The following is a 22,733-nucleotide window of genomic DNA, read 5'->3' as shown; positions in this document are numbered from 1 at the left end:
GATGTGCTGGGGGGGCAGTATGAAAGAGTCGCCACTCTTCCAGTACTAACATCTTACCAACTCTAACCTGTACATCTTTGGAATGTCTGAGGAAACTGGAGCACCCAGAAGAAACGTGGTCACGGGGAGAACATACAAAGTCCTTACAGACATGTGGTCACGGGCAGAACATACAAACTCCTTACAGACAGCGATGGAAGTTGAACCCCGATCACTAGCACTGTAAGGTGTTGCATTAACTGTTACGCTATCATGCTGCCCTGTTTCCTATCTAAGGAACGATAAACATGATGAAGATTCACTAGATTGATGGGATATTGTCCTATGATGAGATGTTAAGCAGACTGGAGTCACACATTCTAAGGTATTTAGAAGAACGAGAGAGGGTCTTAATTAAACATACAACATTTTTGTAGTACTTGATAGTGTGGATTAGGTAACGATGCGTTTCCTGGTTGGATTGTCTAGAACCATTGTTCATACTTTGACCTTGAGGGCAGTGAATCTTTGCGATTCCTTACCCAGGAATGTTGTAGAGGCTCAATCTCTGAATTCATTCTCAACTAAAATTAGTAGATTTCTATATATTAAGGGAATCAAAGTATGTGGAGTTAAAGTAAAATGAGGGTGCCATGATCTCCGTGAATCACAGAACAGACACCAAAGCCCTTTGGCATTGAGCAGACCAGGCACTAAAGACCATTGGCACAGAGCAGGTACTGAAGACCACTGGCATTTATCATGTTAAAGACCAGTAGTGTTGTTTAATCTTCTCTCTTTGCACTTAATAGTCACAAACAACCATGTCATATTTATTTTACTGTTTGCCATTTCTGCTATAAGTGTGTGTAAAACCATCTTCTTCATAGAGAATAATGTCCTGTCTGAAATATATACTGTATGTAACAACTCTTTACTTTCACTTGCAGTACTGATGCCGTTACTGGAGAAGTGCAGTGTGCAGGCAGACCAGGCTGTGCTAGCTCATAGATTTTTTGGATTTGAAGTACAAACAAGGTATTTATCATGGGGGGCGGGGGGAAACAAATTTACATTACAAAGCCAGTGATGTTGGTGTACTTTCAGTGGACACGTTATTAGGTACACCTGTACACCTTGTGAATGCAAATATCTAATCAGCCAATCGTGGTAGCAATGCAATGCATAAAAGCATGCAGACATGATCAAGATCCTCAGACAAAACATCAGAATGGGGAAGAAATGTGATCTAAGTGACTTTGACCGTGGAAGATTGTAGGTGCCACGCAGGGTGTTTTGAGTATCTCAGAAACTGCTGATCTCCGGGAAGTTTCACACACAACAGCCTTCTACATTTTACAGAGAATGATATGAAATACAAAAAAACAGCCAGTGGGCAACAGTTCTGGGGGTGAAAATGTCTTGCTAATGAGAGAAGTCAGCAGAGAATGGCCAGATTGGTTCAAGCTGATCGAAAGGTATCAGTAACTCAAATAACCACACATAACTACAGTGGTGTGCAAAAGAGCATCTCTGAATGCAAGTCACGTTGAACCTTGGAGTCGATGGGTTACAGCAGCGGAAGACCACACTGGCTTCCAACTCCTATCAGCTAAGAACAAGAAACTGAGGCTACAGTTGGCACAGGTTCCTCTTAACTGGACTTTGAAGATTGGCCTGACGAATCTCAACTTCTGCTGCGACATGCAGGTAGTAGGGTTATAATTTGGCATTAAACCATGATTCCATGGATCCATCCTGCCTTGTGTCGATAGTTCAGGCTGGTGGCAGAGAATGATTTTTTTGGCACACGTCATCTCAAGCTGGTTCCACAAACATAACGATGAGTTGAGTGCAGTTCAGTAGCCTCCACAGTTACCAGATCTCAATCCAACAGAGCACCGTCAGGATGTTGTGGAATGGGAGATTCGCAGCATGAATGTGTAGCTGAAAAATGTACAGCAGCTGTGTGATGCTATCATGTCAACTTGGACCAGAATTTCTAAGGAATGTTTCCAGAGCCTTGTAGAATCCATGTCATGAAGAATTCAGTCTGTTCTGGGGGCGGGGGGGAGCAGAGGGAGGGGGTCATACACATTACTAGAAAGATGCACCTAATAATGTGGCCACTGAGTGTATACAGTTAAACTCTGATAATCCACTGTCCAACCATTCAGGAATACGGATGATTTGTAATCAGGCTAATGTTTGGAATTCCCACTAACTAGATCCCCAGTTCCATTGTTCCCTGTACACTCAGCAGGGCCCCATTTCCATTCACCACATCCCCTTGAAACTTCCCAGTTCACTGACATGTTACTGTCTAACTGCTTTTCAAGTGAATTGAAAGTTTGTAATTTATCAGATAATAATTCTGTTAGTCCAGCACTACCAGGGTCCCAAGTGTGCTAAAGGTTTACTGTATAATTCGTAATGACTTGAAATGCTTTTATCCAAGAGTTTAACTTGCATATCTTGCGCACTGAATCCTCTTATGTAAATACTGTCTGAATGTTTATGTTGTACATTATCTCAAACTTGTCAAGCCAGAAGAATAATAATTAAAATAGATACTCTATTTTCCAAATAGCTGTAGTACACACATTTGATATAAGCCACATTTGGTGTAACTGGCCCACTCTCAAACCATATCTTCACTGCTGATGTGAGGCATTGAGGACTAAAAAATTTAGATTGTGGAACCTTCCTTTGGGGAAGATGTATTAAAACTTTGGAGGCAATGATTTCATTAAAGTTGTTAATAATCTTCACGTGGCAGTACTTACCAGTACCCACACTGGTACATCGATGTGTGGTCCTCTTTTTCACATATTCCTTTCCCACCCCTTCAGGCAGCCAAGTGCGCTGAAGCAGTTAGTAACACTATTTGTTGGAAGAAATTGGATGCTCTGGAAAGATGCAGGAATCATGGCATGGCTGGAAGAGAATGTAAAAGAAGTTTTAAGAAGAGTAGACGCAAAAGATCCTCTTGTACAAGAGTCTGAGAACAAGTAAGTGTACATTACAAACAAAATATAATACATTTCCAATGAAACAATAGAAAGATGTAAACAAGAGAGAGTCTGCAGATGCTGGAAATCCAAAGCAACACACACAAAATACTGGAGGAACACATCAGGCCAGGCATCGTCTAAGGAAATGAGTAAACAGTTCACATTTTGGGCCAGGACTCTTCTGCAGGACTGGAAAGGAAGGGGGAAGACGTCAGAATAAAATGGTGGGGAGAGGAATGAGGTTAGCTAGAAGATGATAGGTGAAGCCCGGTGAGTGGGAAAGGTAAAGGACTGTAGAGGAAGGAATCTGATGATAGAGGAGAGTGGACCATAGGAGAAAGGGAAGGAGGAGGAGACCCTGGGGATGGGGAAGGGGGTGGGGGGGAACATCAGGTAGAGGAGATATGCAGGTGAGAAGAAGCAAGAGGAATAGAAGGAGGGTTCATGCCCTTCAGTTGGAGGCTACCCAGATGGAATATAAGGTGTTCCTCCTCTACCCTGATGATGGAGAGAAGACCATGGACTGACATTTTAGAATGAGAATTGGAATTAAGATGTTTAGCCACTGGAAAGTTCCACTTTTGGTGGGTAGAGCAGAGGTGCTCGACAAAGTAGTCCCCTAATTTACGATGGGTCTCACCAATGTAGAGGAGTCCACATCGGGAGCACTGGACACAATAGACAACCTCAACAGATTCACAGGTGTAGTGTTGCTTCACCTGGAAGGACTGTTTAGGGCCCTGAATGGAGGTGAGGGAAGAGGTAAATGGGCAGGTGTAGTACTTTGGCTGCTTGCAGGGCTAAGTGCTGGGAGGAAGATTACTGGGGAGGGACGAATGGACAAGGGAATCACAGGGAGTAATCCCTGCGTAAAGTGGGGGGGGAGGAGGTAAGGATATGTTTGGTGGTAGAATCCCTTTGGAGATGACGGATGTTGTGCAGAATAATGTGTTGGATGCAGATCTCATGGGGTTGTAGTTAGGAACAATAGGAACTCTATCATTAAGGTGGTGGGAAGATGGAGTGAGTGCAGACTTTCGGGAAATGGAGGCGATATGGATAAGAGCAGCATCATTGGTGGGGGAATCTGGATCAGCAAATTTGCGGATAACACCAAGATTGCAGATGTAGTGGACGTTGAGGAAGGCTATCATGGCTTGCAGAGGGTCTGGATCAGTTGGAAAAAGGGGTTGAAAAATGGCATATGGAATTCAATACAGACAAGTGTGAGGTGTTGTACTTCAGTTGGACCAACCAGGGTAGGTCTTACACAGTGAACAGTAGGGAACTGAGGAGTGTGGTAGAACAAAGGGATCTAGCAGTATGGGTGCATAATTCATTGAAGGTGGTGTCACAGGAAGATAATGTCGTAAAGAAAGCTTTTGACGCATTGGCCTTCGTAAATCAAAGTATTGAGTACAGGAGATGGGATGTTCTGTTGAAGTTGTATAAGACATTGATGAGCCCTAATTTGGAGTATTGTGTGTAGTTTTGGTCACCTACCTACGGGAAAGGTGTAAGTAAGATTGAAAGAGTACAAAGAAAATGTACAAGGATGTTGCCAGGTCTGGAGGACCTGAGTTATAAGGAAAGATTGAATAGGTTAGGACTTTATTGTTTAGAACGTAGAAGACTGAGAGGAGATTTGATAGAGGTATTCAAAATTATGAAGGGTGTAGATAGGGTAAATGCAAACAGGTTTTTCCCACTGAGGTTGGTGGGCCTACAACTAGAGGTCATGGGTTAAGGGTGAAAGGTGAACATTTTTTAGTGGAACATGAGGGGAAACCTCTTCACTCAGAGGGTCATGAGGTAGTGAAATGAGCTGCCAGCACAAGTGGTGCATGTAAGCTCAATTTCAATGTTTAAGGGAAGTTTGGATAGGTACATGGATGGTAGGGGTATGGAGGGCTTTTGTTCTGGCGCAGGTTGATGGGAGAAGGCAGTTTAAATAGTTTTGGCATGGACTAGATTGGCTGAAGGGCCCATTTCTGTGCTGTTTTTTTCTCTGATTGTATGACTCTACGGGAAACCCGCTCTAAAGAAGGAATTCATCTCTGATGTCCTAGAAAGGAAAGCTGCATCCTGAGAACAGATGTGGTGGAGATGAAGGAACTGAGAAAAGGGAATAGCATTATTACAGGACACTGGTTGGTAAGAGATATAATCAAGATAAGTGGGAATCGGTAGGTTTATAAAAGATGTCGTTCGACAGTTTGCCTCCAGAGGTGGAAACAGGGTGATTGTGGAAGGGGAGGGAATTGTCAGTAATAGACCCAAGTGAACTTAAAGGCTTGGTGGAAATTAGAGGCAAAGTTGATGAAATTGTCGAGCTCAGCATGGGTGCATGAAGTAGCACTAATGCCGTCGTCAGTGTCGCGGAGGAAAAGTTGGGGAGCATTACTGGGGAAGGCTTGGAACATAGATTGTTCTATTTCGCCAACAAAGAGGCAGGCATAGCTGGGGCCCATGCGAGTGCCCATGAGTCTAAACGAGTTTAGAGAAAGTGGGGGGAGCGGAAGGAAAAACGACCAGTTCTGCCAAAAAATGTACTTTTTTTTTCAAATGTGAGCACTGCGGTTAAGTCAGTGACTTAAAAACCCAAATGTTACATTTATCAAAAGCTGGACAGATCTTCGCTTTTATTCCACTCTGCATATAATTCTGTTAATATGTCTATTGTAAACTGTAATCTTTTTTCAGCTGGTCTCTTAATCCTTTCTTCTCTGATATTCAGTCATATTTAATCTATCCATCTATCTGTACGATGCCAGATCTATAGTTTTTCTTCACCAATGTTTGAGGAATTGTACTTGTCCACAGAAAAGTGATTTATGAGCTAATTTCTTCCTAATTTCTGTGTTTAATCTATTATAATACAATTTTTTTTTTCTGTTTGGCAAGAACATGGGTTAACAATCATGTTACAATTAAGCACTGATCCCTGCTGTGTACAACTGGTCATGGACTTCCAATCAGAAAGCGTACTTCTGCCATTACCCTTTGCCTTTTGTCATCAAATCAATTTTGAATGCTATTATCCAACTCATCACAAGTTTTCCATGCAAGACCTTGTGAAATGCTTTGCTAAGTTGGCCATTTTCATCAGTCTCTGTTGCCTCCTCAAGTTAGTGAGACTGAATTTCCTGGAACAAATCTGACAGTCCCTATGCAGTCCCTTGCTTTCCAAATGTACATAAGTTCTGTCTCTTCGAATTTTCTCCAATAATTTTCCTTCCATGGATACAAGGCTTACTTGGCTTATCGTTGCTGCCCTTCTTCAATAAAGGAACATTAGCTTTCCTCTAGTTTTCTAGGATCTTGCCTCTGACTAACAAAGATGCAAAATCTCCGTCAGACCCTCACCAGTCTCCTGCCTTATTTCCCACAGCATTTATGCTATTCCTACAATAGTCTCTTTTATTCTTCTCACACTCCTAATGATATTCAGATCACTTACACACTAGGGGCAATTTTACAGTAGCCAATTAATCTACCAACCATCAGGTCAGTGAAATGGGGAGAGGGGGTGAATTTAGAGGATTTGGAAGATACACACATGGTCACAGAGTGAACATGCAAATCCACACGACCACACTGGAGGTCAGTAATTTGGAATGTGGAAATGAAAGTATTTTTTTCCATGGAGATTTTACGTGTCAATTTTTCCCTTTCCAGGAGAAGAATTAGATACCAGAATGTACCCAGGAACATCTACCGTCACATTATTCTATCTGAAATAAAGGAGGCTATTGCAACTCTTCCACCTGTGAGTGACTGGGAAGAAATTCTCCACATTTATCATCCATAAATATGCTGCATATTTTTGTTTAGTCAAAATAAGTTGTAAATATATCATCCCTAGCTTATATATGGTTGAAATTATAAACCTTATCCGTGTACATGTGTATTTTTGTCAACCTTGCCATAAGGAGTAGGGTGAGAAGAACTGGAAGATCAAAAGTAGTGAGTACTTTGTAAGGTTTCTTTTATTAAGCAGTTAGCAAGGTAATTGGCAAAATATGCATTGTAGAAGAAGGACAAGATTTTCCTTTATGGTGGTGGAAATTAGAGTCAGAACATGGAGACAATACTATTCTTTGTAGAAATGGTGGATTCGAACAGAATATTTTGAGTTGTTGCAAAATCTCTGGTTTATTCATGTATTAAAAACTATAACTTAAACACTGGTATTGTTTTATGGCAATAATTTATAATTTTATATTTAAAAAAACCTTCATCCTGTCTTAAAGCAAATGCAGAAAAGTTAGGGTTTTGGAACTGAACATTTCTTATTCACTTCCTTTATTTTTCCTAGTTTTGGATGTTGTGTTTCACAAAATGCTGAATTGCCAGACAATTAAAAATGTTCAGAGGGTTGTTAGATGTAAGACAATTAATTTGTCCAGAAGCCAAACTTGATAGCAGATTACTTGATTGAGATCCTTCAGCATCAAAGACTCACCAGTTATCTTGGTCTGTAGACATGGGCAAAATTGGTGAGATTGTAACACAGCATTTGTGATCAGTGGCAAGGTAGCAATATTTGCTACTAACTTGCTGAAAAATTCACCTTGTGTAGATCCCCTGACAAAATTGTAGATGAGAAAGGAGCTGGCCAGATTCTTGAATGTGAGACCATACATACCTGGATGGGAGAGCCGGAATAGGCCTGCCCACAATACTTTGATCAGCTAAACCACATCTCTTACAGCTGGCTATCAAATCTTAAGAAAACATTGAATATCTTTGACATCCATATAGCCTCAAAATCTCTTGGAAACAATTAACTTTTTAACTATTAAAATCGTTTCAATTTAGAAGACTAACAATTACATTTAAACACAAGCAGAGAACCATATTCCATTTCAATTATTCTACTTAAGTGAAATTGGTGGAGAATAATTCTCTGCAAGAGAATTATTATGGTCTGTTGTCCATAATAATGTCACTGAACGTCTGTCAGTGAGTTTGAAATTTCCATGTTTTCCCATGTGTATGTGAAAATTTTCAGTTCGCTGGCACAAAAGCATAAAAATACCTTTGTTGTTTACAGAATGCAGATTCTCAGAGTGCACATCTATCATCTTGCTTGGTAATTCATAAGAGCATCCCTACATCACAATCGATTAATATGTGTATTAAAATTTGATTCTCCCTTTTTCTTTTGCAGGAAGTAACTGCTCAACCAGTGATGGGTTATGATCCACTTCCTCCATTAGATGGCATCATCACATATACCAGACCTGAAAGGTATGGATCATTGACATTCTTTAGTCAAACCAAGTTAATCAGATTGTGTGTTAAGATAAACACATTTATTTACCTGCTTTTTAGATGTAACATCGGACATGTTTGTGATTGTTTGCCAGATGAGTTCCATGTATGTAGTGCAGTTTTCCTCATCCCCCTTTTACCCCTCTACCATTGTGCCCTCTAGTTGTTTACTTCTCCAAAGGGCAATCGTTCCTACCCATTCACCTTGTAAAAGAACTTGAATTTAATAAATCTCTATTTAAAATTTCCAGCCTCAAACTCCAGTCTTTTTAATCTTCCTTCAGGTAGATCATCTGGCCCAAAGAGCATCAGTATAAGTATCTAGTACCCTCTCTATCGCACCATCTTTCCTGTGATGTGGTGTCTAGAACTGTATAGAACCATGCAGGGACACGATTAGTACTTTATGTAGTTGTAGCATTGGTTGACCAGTCATTGAGGCAGATGACCTTTTGGCTGTTATGCTGAAGACCTGCTGTCCAGGACTAGCCTTCTAGCAGGTTAAACTTCCCAATATTGTGGAAAATTGGGTGGGTACATCCTGTTCACAAAAGGCAGGAAGCAGCAAATTATCACCTCGTCATTCTACTCTCAATAATCAACAATGATTGAAAGAGTCAACAGTGTGATAAAGCTGCATTTGTTGGCCACAGTGCTGCTCATCAGTGCCCAGTTTGGGTTTTGCCAGGAACACTCAATTCCAGGCGTTATTAAATAGCTGAATTCCAGAGCAGTAAGAATATCTTTCTTTGACATTTTTTAGTGAGGCACTATGAAGCCTTGGATATGGAAGAAATGAAAAGCTGTTAGCTGAATAGAGTTACTTTTACTTTTCTTCATTTTGTGTGATTTATTATTAAGAGGTTGGTTATCACAGCCCCAGGATATTACTGCAGAAGTAATTTCCTTAGAACAGTGTCCTTACCCAACAAAGACTATTTCATCATAAGGTCAGACGTGAGTATGTGTGCTGATAATTGCACAATCATCAATTCCATTTGCAACTTCTCTACAACAGGGATAATTTATACCCGAATTTAACAAAACTTTGACAACACTCCGGTATGGATTGATAAGTGGCAAGTAACATTCACACCACAGATGACCTTGTCAGTCACTGTCACTGTCCTTACCACTATTAAATTCTGCACCGTCAACATCCTTGTACTTATCATAACCTCAACAGAACCAGCCACAAAAATGTTGGTTACAGGAGAGTGTCAGGACAAGGTATCCTATGGTGAGTGACTCGCCTCCTGCCTTCCCAAAATTTTTGCACCATTTTGTAAGCTCCAACAATGCTCAATATGTATTGATCTGTCTGGCATATTATATTAGCTCAAATCTGTATTGTCATGACTATAGTGCCATGCTATCATGTTTCTTTCAATAGACCCATCTGCTAATTATATCTGATAATTAAGTTTAAAACCATGGGAATTCCAGTTAAAATCAATGTTTGGATTAAAAAATGTGTTTGTATGCTAGAAGTAATGGTTAATTATTGAAATTGAGCTTGAGTAGAAGTGCCTCTCAGAAACTCTTCTCTGCTACTTCTGGGGTGGGAGGAAGTGTCAGCCTTACAAGTTAGTGACCCATAGATTGGTGTTGGCACAAATTCATAATCAGGATTTTCTTGCAAATTAGTCAGATTTGCAGAGAATAGCAGATTATTCCACAAATTATTGATGAAAATTAATATGCTCCAAAATCAAATCTTTTGTTTTCACTTGAAGTGGTTGCAATGGATGATTTACCCCCGAATGGGACAGCACATTTTATTCACAGGCTATTAAGGAAATTATTTGTACTTTGCAGACATTTTCTGATCCCATCGTCTTTGGTTATTGACAAACCACTTTGGATTTGTTGGCTTTTAGGTCATCTGTAGTTTCTATTTCACGTAGCATCTGTATATTTGAGAGGACTCAAGAACTACATCTTGCTAAATTTTTTTTATCTTCTACTATTTTACAACTTCAAATGCATTATATTTTGATAAGCCACCTGTTACAATACAAGACTAATTTTGTGCTGTTGTATGCAACTTCAATAACTGTATTTCCTTCTAACAGCCATTCATTTTTTTGTAAAATCCATGTATTTCTTCCCAAGGTTTTCTCAATCCCAAAGCTAATATTTTTCCCCAGAACTCTGACACGAGAGATTATCTCAGAAATTCTTCTCTGCTACTTCTGGGGTGGGAGGAAATGTCAGCCTTACAAGTTAGTGACCCATACAGTCTAGGTGTCGTCTGGCCATGGCTGTATTATAACAGCTTTCTCTTTTTCTTTTTTAAATCTTTTTATTGAATAAGTATACAAAAAGGTAAGCCATATAGGCACTAATACACTGTTAGAATATAATAAAATTACAGGAGATATTAATACAGAAAAAAAATGATACAAACAATTTAATTTAAACATAACATACTAAGGTAACATAATAGTATACTAATTTATATATATATATATCAATAGAGAAAAGGAAAAAAAACCCACCGTGCAACTAAACTAAAAGCAAAGCAATGGGCTAACTTGGAACCAAGTAGAGTTAAAGAACTTAAAATCATGTCCTCAAACCTGACCTCCATTAAAAACAGTAAAAAAAAAACAAGAAGGGTATATAAATATGGAGCAAAAAAGAGAAGAAAAAAAAATTACATTAAATGAAAATATTGAATAAAAGATCTCCAGGTCTGTTCAAATTTAAGTGAGGAATCATAAAGATTGCTTCTAATTTTCTCCAAATTCAAGCATAATATTGTCTGAGAAAACCAAAAAAAGGTAGTTGGAGCATTAAGCTCTTTCCAATGTTGTAAGGTACATCTTTTCGCTATTAAAGTAAGAAATGCAATCATTCTACGGGCTGAAGGACAAAGATTACTGGAAATTTTAGGTAGTCCAAAGATAGCAGTAATAGGGTGAGGAGAGATATCTATATTCAATACCTTTGAGATAATATTAAAAATGTCTCTCCAAAAAGTTTCCAGAGTAGGACAAGACCTAAACATATAAGTTAGAGGCTATCTGCCCTGGACATCTATCACAAAAAGGATTAATATGAGAATAAAAGCAAGCTAATTTATCTTTGGACATATGTGCTCTATGAACAACTTTAAATTGAATTAGGGAATGTTTAGCACAGATAGAGGAAGTATTGACTAATTGTAAAATCTGCCCCCAGTCATCCACGGAAATGATAGAACCCAATTCCTGTTCCCAATCTACCCTAATCTTATCAAATGGAGCTTTCCTAAGTTTCATAATAATATTATAAATCATAGCCGATGCACCTTTCTGACATGGATTAAGGTTAATTTTAGTATCTAAAATATATGTAGGAGGAAGCATTGGAAAGGAAGAAAGTATAGTACTTAGGAAATTTCTAACTTGTAGATATCTAAAAAAATGTATTCTTGATAAATTATATTTATTAGATAATTGTTCAAAAGACATAAGGGAACCATCTAAAAATAAATCCAAAAACCGTGAAATACCCTTAGTCTTCCAAATTTGAAAAGCACGATCCGTAAAAGAGGGAGGAAAAAATGTTACCTAAAATAGGAATCGCTAGCCCAAATTGGTTAAGATCAAAAAATTTTCTGAATTGAAACCAAATACGTAGGGTATATTTAACTATCGGGTTAGAGACCTGTTTGAGGCGTTTCAAATCAAAAGGAAGAGAGGAACCTAAAATAGAGCCAAGTGTATAGCCCTGAACAGATTGTAATTCCGATGCTACCCATTTAGGAATGGATAGTATATCCTGGTCAAGTAACCAAAATTTCATATGTCGAATATTAATTGCCAATAGTAGAATCTAAAGTTAGGTAATGCTAAACCTCCATCTCTCTTAGCTTTCTGTTAATGTATTTTACCCAGTCTCGGGTTTTTATTTTGCCAAATAAATGAAGAAATTTTTGAGTCAACTTTATCAAAAAAAGATTTTGGAACAAAAATTGGTAATGCCTGAAATGGCTTTCTCTTACAGACATGGTTTGTTTTGTTGTTAACTGCTGTTACATAGCAGCTGGGTATATTAACCATGAAACTTACTAAATTTTTGTCAACATCTATAACGCCCATTTTCTTCCTGCTTTCTGTAATTTTCACTTTTATGAAATTTCATCTGCTGCAATCTCAGTTCCATGACACTTTTGTCAAATACATTTTGCAACCTGTACATTTGCTGCTCACCTCTTTACTACCAGTTTATCACTCCTTGAAAATTTGATCAATTAGCAAAATGATACTGGAAAGCCCTGAGATATCTATAAGCTTTAAGAAACAAAATCTATAAATAGAATATTATGTGGAAAAATACCACACAAGCTTGTATTTTGGAGAGTTGGAGCCTGGGTCAGATTAACTAAGATCTTATTCAGTGGAGTAGCAGGCGCAGGAGGCAATGTGATCCATGCCACATATTTTCGTAGATGATTTAATTAAGAAAGAAACTGCTACAATTTCAAGCTAGGAAACTATGGTAAGTAGGATTGGTACGAGGCCCCTACTATTTCTAATCAAAGTAATTACTAACAAAAATAATTAACCTAGCTAAATTGGAGGGAATGTACGTATGAAGCTCCTGTTTTTTCAAACACCTTATGTTCTTACAGGGTCTTTTAAGAGACTCCTGGATAGGTACATGGAGCTTAGAAAAATAGAGGGCTATGGGTAACCCTGGGTAATTTCTAAAGTAAGTACATGTTCAGCACAACATTGTAGGCTGAAGGGCCTGTATTGTGCTGTAGGTTTTCTATGTTTCTGTGGAATAGTATGTTTTTGTGTTATGCATGGCAAAGTTGGGTTTTGTTGATTTATAAAAATAATGAAACAAAATTTAAATGATTATCCTTTTATGATTTTATGAGAATTGTCTATAAGCTTGTGAAGTCAAGATTATAAATACAGAGGAGAGATTTTACTCAAATAGTTAATTTATGCATTTTTATTTACTTTTCGTATTTTAATCTAACTGAGTTTTGAGTTTGTTCAATCAGTGGTTAATCTTTCAGGGTAAATCAAGCAACAGATGAAAATACTCTGTCCCTGTTCTTTCGATCTTTGTTGCCAAATTTTAATCTTCAGGTATGTGTGAATTATAGGGAGGATGTGAATGATGGGGATATTTTTAAAAAACTGTATATAAATATTTAAATATGAATTTAAACAGAACACTACAGAAAAGTATCTCGCCATTTGGGACATGTTGTCTTCTCATTATTACTATTAAGGAGGTACATGAGTTTTGAAGACCCACATTAAACCATTTAGGAACAGCTTCTTCCCCTATACTATCAGAATTCTAAATGCCCATGAACACTAAGCCATTATTCCTTTGCACTATTTATTTACAGTATTTTGTAATTTACGGTAATTTTATGTCTATGCACCCTAATGCTGCCACAAGACAACAAATTTCATGTCATTTAAGCCAGTGATAATAAACCTATTTCTGATTTGGGAAAGCATAGTGGAATTACAGGTATGTTGCACTGCAGAAATGTATCCTGTTGTAGCAGACCATGTGTACCATGTTCTAAACTGTAACCTGACTTAGAAGTTGGAAGCGAGTGTAATAGAGCAACGGTCCCCAACAACCGGGCCTCAAAGCATGTGCCACCGGGCCGCGAGGAAACGGTATGAGTCAGATGCACCTTTCCTCATTCCCTGTCACGCACTGTTGGACTTGAACATAGGGTTGCCATCTGTCCCGTATTTGCCAGGACATCCCGTATATTGGGCTATACATATATATATGTCCTGACGAAGGGTCTCGGCCTGAAACGTCGACTGCACCTCTTCCTAGAGATGCTGCCTGGCCTGCTGCGTCCTCCAGCAACTTTGATGTGTGTTGCTTGAATTTCCAGCATCTGCAGAATTCCTGTTGTTTCCGTATATTGGGCTAAATTGGTTTGTTCTATATGGGACCGCCCTTGTCCTGTATTTCCCCCACTAAGGTAGAGCATTCCTATGAAACCTTTCGTGCTGAAATGGCATAAAGCAAAGAAGCAATTACCATTAATTTATATGGGAAAATTTTTTTGAGCATTCCTGACTCAAAAAATAACCTACCAAATAACACATAAAACCAAAAATAACACTAAAATATAGTAAAAGCAGGAATGATATGGTAAATACACAGCCTATATAAAGTAGAAATAATGTATCTACAGTATTGTCAGGAAGATTAAGCCAAAACCGATTTGTGGAAAAAAAAATTGGCACGTACGCTCATGCGCACATCACATATGCGTACGCCACGCATGCGCACGCAGGTGCCCACGCAAAGCTTCATGGTCGTGGTGGTCTTTTTGGGGTAAAGTGTCCCGGGATTTGACTGCTAATTTTGTCCTTTATTTGGGAGTGAGAAAGTTGGCAACCCTAACTGTAAAAGACATGTTGAGATGAGTTTAACCCTACTTGAACATCCTCAACCCCCCCCCCCCGCCCCAGTTGGCTGGTCCGCAAGAATATTGTCAATATTAAAGTGGTCCACGGTGCAAAAAGGTTGGGGACCTCTGTAATAGAGTGCTTGATGCTGTGAAATGGTGTCTATATTTTATTTCACGAAAATTTATCTGGAATCACTAATACTTAATCACATGGCTTTAAGTCTGGGGTAAACATATTAAATTCTCTCAGGGCTCAAAAGTTTTGACTTTGCTGTTTGACAACAGAAAGCAGAAATACCGCAAAATGTTTTGTCAGCTTCGAAGCATGATCAGGTTCAGAAAAAAATTGCAAGCATTTACTGTAGACTGAACTGAAGTTGCATTCTGCTACCAAGCTTTTACGACTGTTGTTATTTCATTTTATTCTCTTAAGCATTGATGTGTGAATTTTTCAGGAGGACCGAAGACAGCAAGTGGAAGGTGAGGGTGCGGAAGTCCAACATGAACTGAATCAGGGAGTAAATCGTCTTATGGCTGCAATGAGAGATTTGTTGGCAAATATCCGATTTCAGGAACCACCGCAGGAGGAACATCAAGATGGTGATGGAGAATGGGACTGAAATTCCATGTATTAAATCTGCAGTGAACTTTAATCTACAATGGTAACAATAGCACATTCTATGACTGCTAACAAAGATTCATCACCATTGATATAGACATTAAAAGATGAAGCAAATATACTTAGTTTTACGAATATTATTGATAGTACTTTTCAGTGCTAACACTGTTCAGTTTCAATAAATTTCAGAGAAGAGAAAAAAATACATAGCAACTCTTTTTAAAAATTGAGAAAATTAGACTTGTAGTTTGAAAAGATATTAGTAAGTAATCAGGGTTTTTAAGATCATCTTCATCGAGGAGAGTTCATGATACTGCCTAAAATTTCAGCTGATAAGAACAGTTGATTTTTTGTACTAATTGCAGTCCTATAATGCACATGGAAATAAGTAATTAAGCAAATGGTCTAAAATTTACAGCAGTGCTGTAAAATGAAAAAGAATGCAGTTAATATAAGAGTTCATAGCTTGGATTTGCAGAAGGAAATAACTGTCTGATTTGCCTAGGTATATATTTAAACACTACCATTTACTGCAAATGTAGTGTTGTACCTCCATTTGGAAGATTTAGGAAGAAGCCGAACCACAGATATTTCAGTAAGTTTGAAGAATGAACGTGAACTGATGGTATGTGGGGCTTTATTGGAGCTTGTGATGTAAACGTGATGGAAGAATACATTTAAGGAGCTGAATCTATTGATGCAAGACCAGGAAAATTAGAAGTTAACAACTATATTTGAGGCCTCTTGCTTTCACAAATTCAACCTACTGATTTTATAAAACAGACACTATAATTCAAGTTGCATTTCAAATACACAATTTTAAATATTATATTCACATTACCAGAAAAAAATTGTAAGCATAGATAGCTTTAACTGAGCACTCTGCTGAAAAAGTGAAGAATAATTTACATTCTGTACCATATTTACTATATATAAACAGCTATTCCAAATTGGAAAACAGTAAAACTATTTTGGATATTTCAAAATTGAAATAATTTTTGGAAATGAAAATCTGAATAAGAGGAGACATTCAAATTTTTGTCTTGGCTTTCATGTTCATTTTAGCTTGCAACACACTAGTTGCTTTAGCATCACGCAATGTATTGTATCATCATTCCTAAAGTATTTGAATGCTACTAAATTGAAATGCACAAGAGACGTGTAGGTTTTTGTATGTATTCATGAAACTTATTTTCTATTCCCGAAACAAAAAGAGTAATATTCAACCGACAAAAATATAATAATGTGTGCAACATTGTTAACATTAAAAGAAAGCATTTTGGCTGTTAGATTTTCTACATTATATGTCATAATGGAGAAATTCTGATAGCAATTTCTAGAGTACATGCACAATTCAATACAGAATTAAAGTAGCCATTGATAATTTCCTGCTACCCCTCAGGTCTGCTATCTTGTAACCTTCTGCAGTGTAATTTGCAAAACACAGTGAACTAATAATATCTTAAGGTATAATGTCATAGACTTGCACCCCTACACTAATCCCACCCTTCCCCCCCCCCGCATTCCCATCAAATCCCCACAGATTTTTACTGTCAATTACAGAAACAATTTACAATGCACACTTAGAATACTGACCCACAGTATCTCATTAATCCAGTTGTGACCAAACCAGTGTGGGCTTTCTCTAATTAATCCATATTTCACTAAGTGACTGCTAATTCTCTTCATGATTGTTTCAAGACAAACTTCACCACTAAAGTCAAATTGGCTGGTATGCATTTACTGGGTTTATCATTGTACTGTCTTTTGAACAACCGTGTAACATTTTCTACTTACCAGACTTTGACTACCATCCCAGTATCTGTAAGTGCTAAGATGATAATATTCAGTACTTCTGGAACATACTGAAGAACACAGAATGCATCATTCTAATATAGCTAACCTTTTGTGTACCTTCTCTTTATGAATTTTTAGCCCATCCATAATCCTAACTGCATCTTATTTTGGTGAGACTTCAGAAGCATTTTCTTCCTTGGCAAAAACTGATGCAGGATATCTAAATTGTTCCCTCTTCCTGATTAATAATCTATACTCTACTTTGTAGTCTCTGATTGCCTTTGCTATACTTCTTGCAGCCTTTCTTTTCCTGTTCACATGCCTATGGAATATTTTTAAATTCCCTTATTTTCTTTGCTGTAGGTTTCTTCTCATGCTTTCTCTTGGTCTTTATTTCCTTATTTCACTTATCAGAACTGTGCGTAAACAATCTAGTTTTCACTAATGTTAACAACTTAACATTTGTCATTTGACTTCTTTTATCTTGCTGGATTTTATTCTCAATCATTTTGATCATCCAGGGACCAGACATTTTTAATGTCCCTTCATTGCTACCATGAACGGATACACTCAGACCTTATCTGAAAGCTCTCCATCTTCAAAGACTTGCAATTGACAGTTGTATTTGGCAAGTTCAATTCCAACTTTCCTGTGCCAGTCTTGTTCTCAGTATGTTGTATATCAGTGATTTAGATGATGCAATAGATGGCTTTGTTGCCAAGTTTGCGGATGATATGAAGATTTGTGGAGGGGCAGGTGGTGTTGAGGAAACAGGAAGGCTGCAGAAGGACCTAGACAGATTAGGGGAATGGGCAAGGAAGTGGCAAATGAAATACAAAGTTTTAAAATGCATGGTGATGCACTTTGGTAATAGAAATAAATGTGCTATTTTCTAACTGGGCAGAAAATCCAAAAATCTGAGATATAAAGGGACTTGGTAGTCCTCCTAAAGGTTGACTTGCAGGTTGAGGCAGTGGTGAGGAAGGAAAATGTAATATTAACATCTATTCCAAGAGGTCTTGAGTACAAGAGCAGGGATGTGATGCTGAGGCTTTATAAGGCACTGGTGAGGCCTCACCTTGAGTATTGTATACAGTTTTGGGCTCCTCATCTAAGAAAAGATGTGCTAACAGTGGAGAGGGTCCAGAGGTTATTCTTAAGGATGATTCTGGGAATGAAAGTGTGATGGCTGTGGATTTGTACTCGCTGGAATTTAGAAGGATGAGGGAGGATCTCTTTGAAACCTTTTGAACGTTGAAAGGCCTAGACAGAGTAGATGTGGAAAGGGTGCTTTCCATGGTAGGAGTCTAGGACAAGCGGGCACAGCCTCGAGATAGAGGGGCGTCCATATAAAACAGATGCGGAGAAATTTTTTCAGCTAGAGGGTGGTGAATTTGTGGAATCTGTTGCCACGTGCGGCTGTGGAAGCCAGGTTGTTGGGTGCATTTAAGGCAGAGATTGATAGGTTCTTGATTGGGTACGGCGTTAAAGGTTAGGGGGAGAAGGACAGGGAATGGGGTTGAGGGGGTTGAGGGGGTAAAAAAGAATCGGCTATGATTGAATGATGAAGCAGAGTCGAAGGGCCGAATGGCCTAATTCTGCTCCTATGTCTTATATTCTCTAATTTAATTTTTTATATATAGATATCTTGGCATGATCTGTATCCTCTTCTATAGCTGTCTTAAACATTGTATTATGATCATGTTTTCAGGGTATTCCCTACAGACATTTGCTCCATTTCACCTGGTCAATTTCCCTAAAAAAAAGTACTTTCACTGCCTCTCCTTTCTCTCTTGTATTTCCTGAATATCTTGTATCAAGGAATATTGAGAACTAATTCCTTTTTATTGTAATTGCTACCATAGTATTCTCTCAGCAATTGGGAGCCATGGGGTTTCTCTTTGCATGACTCTTATTGGAGAATTGTTCAAAAAAAAGTTACTGTACATCATACACTGATTTTCTATGCATAAGCCTTTAAAATAAATTACCGAACTATATCTCCACTCCTTACTCATTTAAATAATATTTTACATGGCAGTTCTACATTATGAAAGTAAGTGGTATGTATTAATTAAAATACAGCAGAATAAATTATTTTAATGTCTATGCTCATTATCAGAATTATGTACAAAATTTTCAGATTATTTCTGCTGTTCAGCCTACAACTGCTCTGCCCTTGTACATAAATTTTTAAATAGTTTTCACTCATTTTGCACATCACTTGAAATAAAATTATTCTTTGTGTTACTGTCATAAAATCAAATTGCTAAAATTCTTAGAAATTTTTGCCTGTTGAATGTGTATTGCAGATCTATAAATAGATGCAGTACTGTAGTAATCCCAACTGGTTAATTGCACGGTGACTCAACCAGCCTGTTGAGTATACTACTTGAGTTTACCAAGTATGCATGTAAGGGTACCTTAGACCTTGGACCCCTTGGGTCTGGTCCTGTCTTTGAAAAAAACTCCCTATTTCTACTGGTATTATTTATCTCTTGATCTTTCTAGTATGTTTGTTTTTGAGGTCAGTTGTAAGCAGCAACACTTTAGTGCTGAATACAAAATTTAAAGACGGATATAGACCAGATTTGTACTAAATGTACTTAGAACTTGTGTCATCTGTTCTCTCTGTTTGTATTTTAATACCAAACCATGCCTGGATTGCAAGGAGAATGTTATTCCTTTGGGCTTGGTATGAATAAAAGCTAAGATGCTTGAGGAAATTTAGGGATCTGTTGTTTAATCAGTTAGACAAGGCAATACTTGGGAACAACTATAATGATTTCCAGTAAAGAATATTGGAGTTTTCTAATTTGCTTTTGAAAAGATAGTGAATGAGAGAAATCTGATAAGTTAATTTATAAATTATCTGAGTCAGAGTTGTCCAGCACAGAAAAAAGTGCTTTTCAGGCCAACCATATCACAACATCTGTTGCACCCATCTATTTCCATTTCACAAAGTTTAGGAAGATTTTCTAGAAAACAAAATCCCCTGGATGTAAGGGTAATATACTACAATGGATTGTAAATGGGCTGATGGTTTATAGTCAAAGTGGTTATTAGTGGATTTGCTAATCATGAACACAAGATTCTGCAGATGCTGATGATCCAGAGTAACACACACAAAAATGCTGCAGGAACTTAGTAGATCAGCAGCATCTATGGAGATGAATAACAGCATGAACATCAGTTTCTCAAATCTCTGGTAATTTCTACCTCCTTCCTCTTCTCTCTTGCTTCATTTCTTATTCTGACTCACTTCTTACCCCATTCTCTTTACCTGCCTATAACCTCTCTCTGGTGCCCCTCTTCCTTCCCTTTCTCCAGTGGTCCATTCTCCTCTCAAGTCAGATTTCTTCTTCTTTAGCTCTTTACCCTTTTCACCTATCACCTCACAGCTTCCCACTCCAGCCTCCCTCCCCTACCCACCCCACTTCTTAACCTGGCTTCACCTATCACCTGCCAGTTTGTACTCCTTCCTGTCTCCCCCACCTTCTTATTCTGCCACCTTCCCCTTCCTTTCCAGTCCTGACAAAGGTGTCTCAGCTCAAAATGTCATTTGTGTATTCCTCTCCATAGATACTGTCTGACCTGCTGAGTTCCACCAGCATTTGTGTGTGTGTGTTTTTTTTGTCTGGGAATAAATAATGTATTATCCAACAAAAATTGGCACCAAGGTTTGTGCTGCTTATCAACGTTCTATGTCTTGAAGGGTCTTTTAATTCTGACAGCACATTGGAGAACATGAGTTCTAAAACTAATAATAGGTGTTAAAGGATTGTAGCCAATGTTGAAAAATAAACATTAATTGAAGATTAATGTCATTCATGTAAACAGGTTGAATGCTAAATATACAAATACTCAAGGGCAAAGAATTAAGGTGAATGATAAGAAATCTTGGTGTTTTGGTGCACGAGTCCCTGTTGGTTCCTGACCAATACTATGAAATTGTAATTAAAGCAAATAAAGTTCAAGCTTGTATTTACAGGACAGATCAGTATAAAATAAAACTTCTTTTGCTGCTTGTAGTAAACAAAGTAAAGTTCAAAGTTCAAATTAAATTTATTAACCAAGTACATATATGTCACCATATAAAACCCTGAGATTCATTTTCTTGCAGGCATAACCAGTAAATCCATAATAGAATAATAGTCATAATAGAATCAATGAAAGACCAAACCAGCTTGGGCATTTAACCAATGTGCAAAAGACAAACTGTGCAAATACAAAAAGGAAATTTTAATAAATAAAGCAATAAATATCGAGAACATGGAAGCTCAAAGTACATTTATTACCAAGGTATTTTTACATTGTACAACCTTGCGACGTGTTTCCTTGCAGGCAGCCACAGAACAAGAAACCCAAAAGAACCCAGTTTAAAAAAACTGATAAATACCCAATGTGCAGAGAGAAAGAGGGAAAAAAACAAATCATGTAAACAATAAAAATAAGCAAATATCATTCAGGTCAGAAGTGAGACCTCAGACACAAAGCCCAGAACCAGCCACAGCCTTGGCCTCAGGTCAGCACATAGCAGAGCCTGCAGACACAAAGCCCAGAGCAGAGTAAATGTCGTGGAGCAGTGAACAGAACCAGCTCGACCCGTGCCTCTGGTCCCAATACCTTGCCTTTTCAGTCCATCTGGCCTGGCACTGTTTAAATCGTCCAAACATCGGGTCGTTCCTCGTTCTAGGACCCAAGCCCTGCTGTTTCATTACACTCTGGGCCTGGGCCTGGGCCTGGGCCCTGCCACCACTTTTCAATTCATACGCAGCCTTTCCAAATCGACCCGCTGCCGGAATCAATCAAACTTCGCTCTCTGTTTAGGTAGATGGGCACTGAATCTGCCTCTTTACTGCTCCAACTTTCCACCTCTCCACTTGCCCCAACTTTGTTCCTAATATGCTTCACCCTCACCCTGATTTCTCTCCACTCGCACTGACTTTTTGTTCCAAATATGCTTCGACCTCACTCTGACCTCCTCTAACTCGCTCCACCTTTGCTTCACTCCCGCACACTTCGACCCTCTCCTCACCCACGCATTCACTTGTTCCCCCATCATTTGCGCTGATTTGTTTATCATAAGTATTTAGTTATATTTCTTGTTTTGTTAACCACCAGTAAGTTGTTGCTTGCCTTCAGCAGCGCCATCTTAAACCGGAAGGATGAAGAGTCCTTGAAAGAGTCCATGGGTTATGGGAACGTTTTAATGATACAGTACAGTGAAGTTGATGAAGTTATCTCCCTTTGATTCAAGAACCTGATGGTTGAAGGGTAATAACTATTCCTGAATGTGGTGGTGCGAGTCCTGAACCTCCTGTACATTCTTCCTGATGCAGCAGTGAGAAGGGAGCATGGCCTGGGTGGTGGGGGTCCCTGATGATGGATGCTGCTTTCCTGCAATAATGTTTCATGTAGATGTGCTCAATGGTGGGGAGGGCTTTAACTGTGATAGACTGGGCTGTATCCACTACTTTAATAAATCTTAATTAGAACACCTTTTGGAGCTTCAATGGTGGGTATTTTATTCTGAAACCCATCACCCCTTTAAGCACATTAGCTGTCAACAGATCGTTTCTCTCCCAAGAATGGGGTCTTTGGAGTTTCTTGCAACATTTCTGCAGCTCTGGGTTTTTTGCAAGGT

The 22,733-nt window shown here is 38.4% G+C and overlaps 1 protein-coding gene across 1 annotated transcript in view; it reads left to right on the top strand.

The window, feature by feature from the left end:
• Positions 1 to 20,521, top strand: part of tcf25 (transcription factor 25 (basic helix-loop-helix)) — a 44,995-nt gene extending 24,474 nt beyond the window's left edge. Inside the window, exons 13-18 of the mRNA XM_063067028.1 lie at positions 930 to 1,017; positions 2,832 to 2,990; positions 6,672 to 6,762; positions 8,167 to 8,246; positions 13,291 to 13,363; positions 15,126 to 20,521. Of these exons, the coding sequence (XP_062923098.1) occupies positions 930 to 1,017; positions 2,832 to 2,990; positions 6,672 to 6,762; positions 8,167 to 8,246; positions 13,291 to 13,363; positions 15,126 to 15,290 (656 nt within the window). The 3' untranslated portion in view covers positions 15,291 to 20,521. The remainder of the gene's footprint in view (positions 1 to 929; positions 1,018 to 2,831; positions 2,991 to 6,671; positions 6,763 to 8,166; positions 8,247 to 13,290; positions 13,364 to 15,125) is intronic.
• Positions 20,522 to 22,733: the final 2,212 nt, after the last annotated feature.

This window comes from Mobula hypostoma, chromosome 14, assembly GCF_963921235.1.
Source record: "Mobula hypostoma chromosome 14, sMobHyp1.1, whole genome shotgun sequence".
Lineage (NCBI taxonomy): Eukaryota > Metazoa > Chordata > Chondrichthyes > Myliobatiformes > Myliobatidae > Mobula > Mobula hypostoma.
The sequence above is the reverse complement of the archived record's forward strand: the minus strand, read 5'-3'. Positions and strand labels throughout refer to the sequence as shown.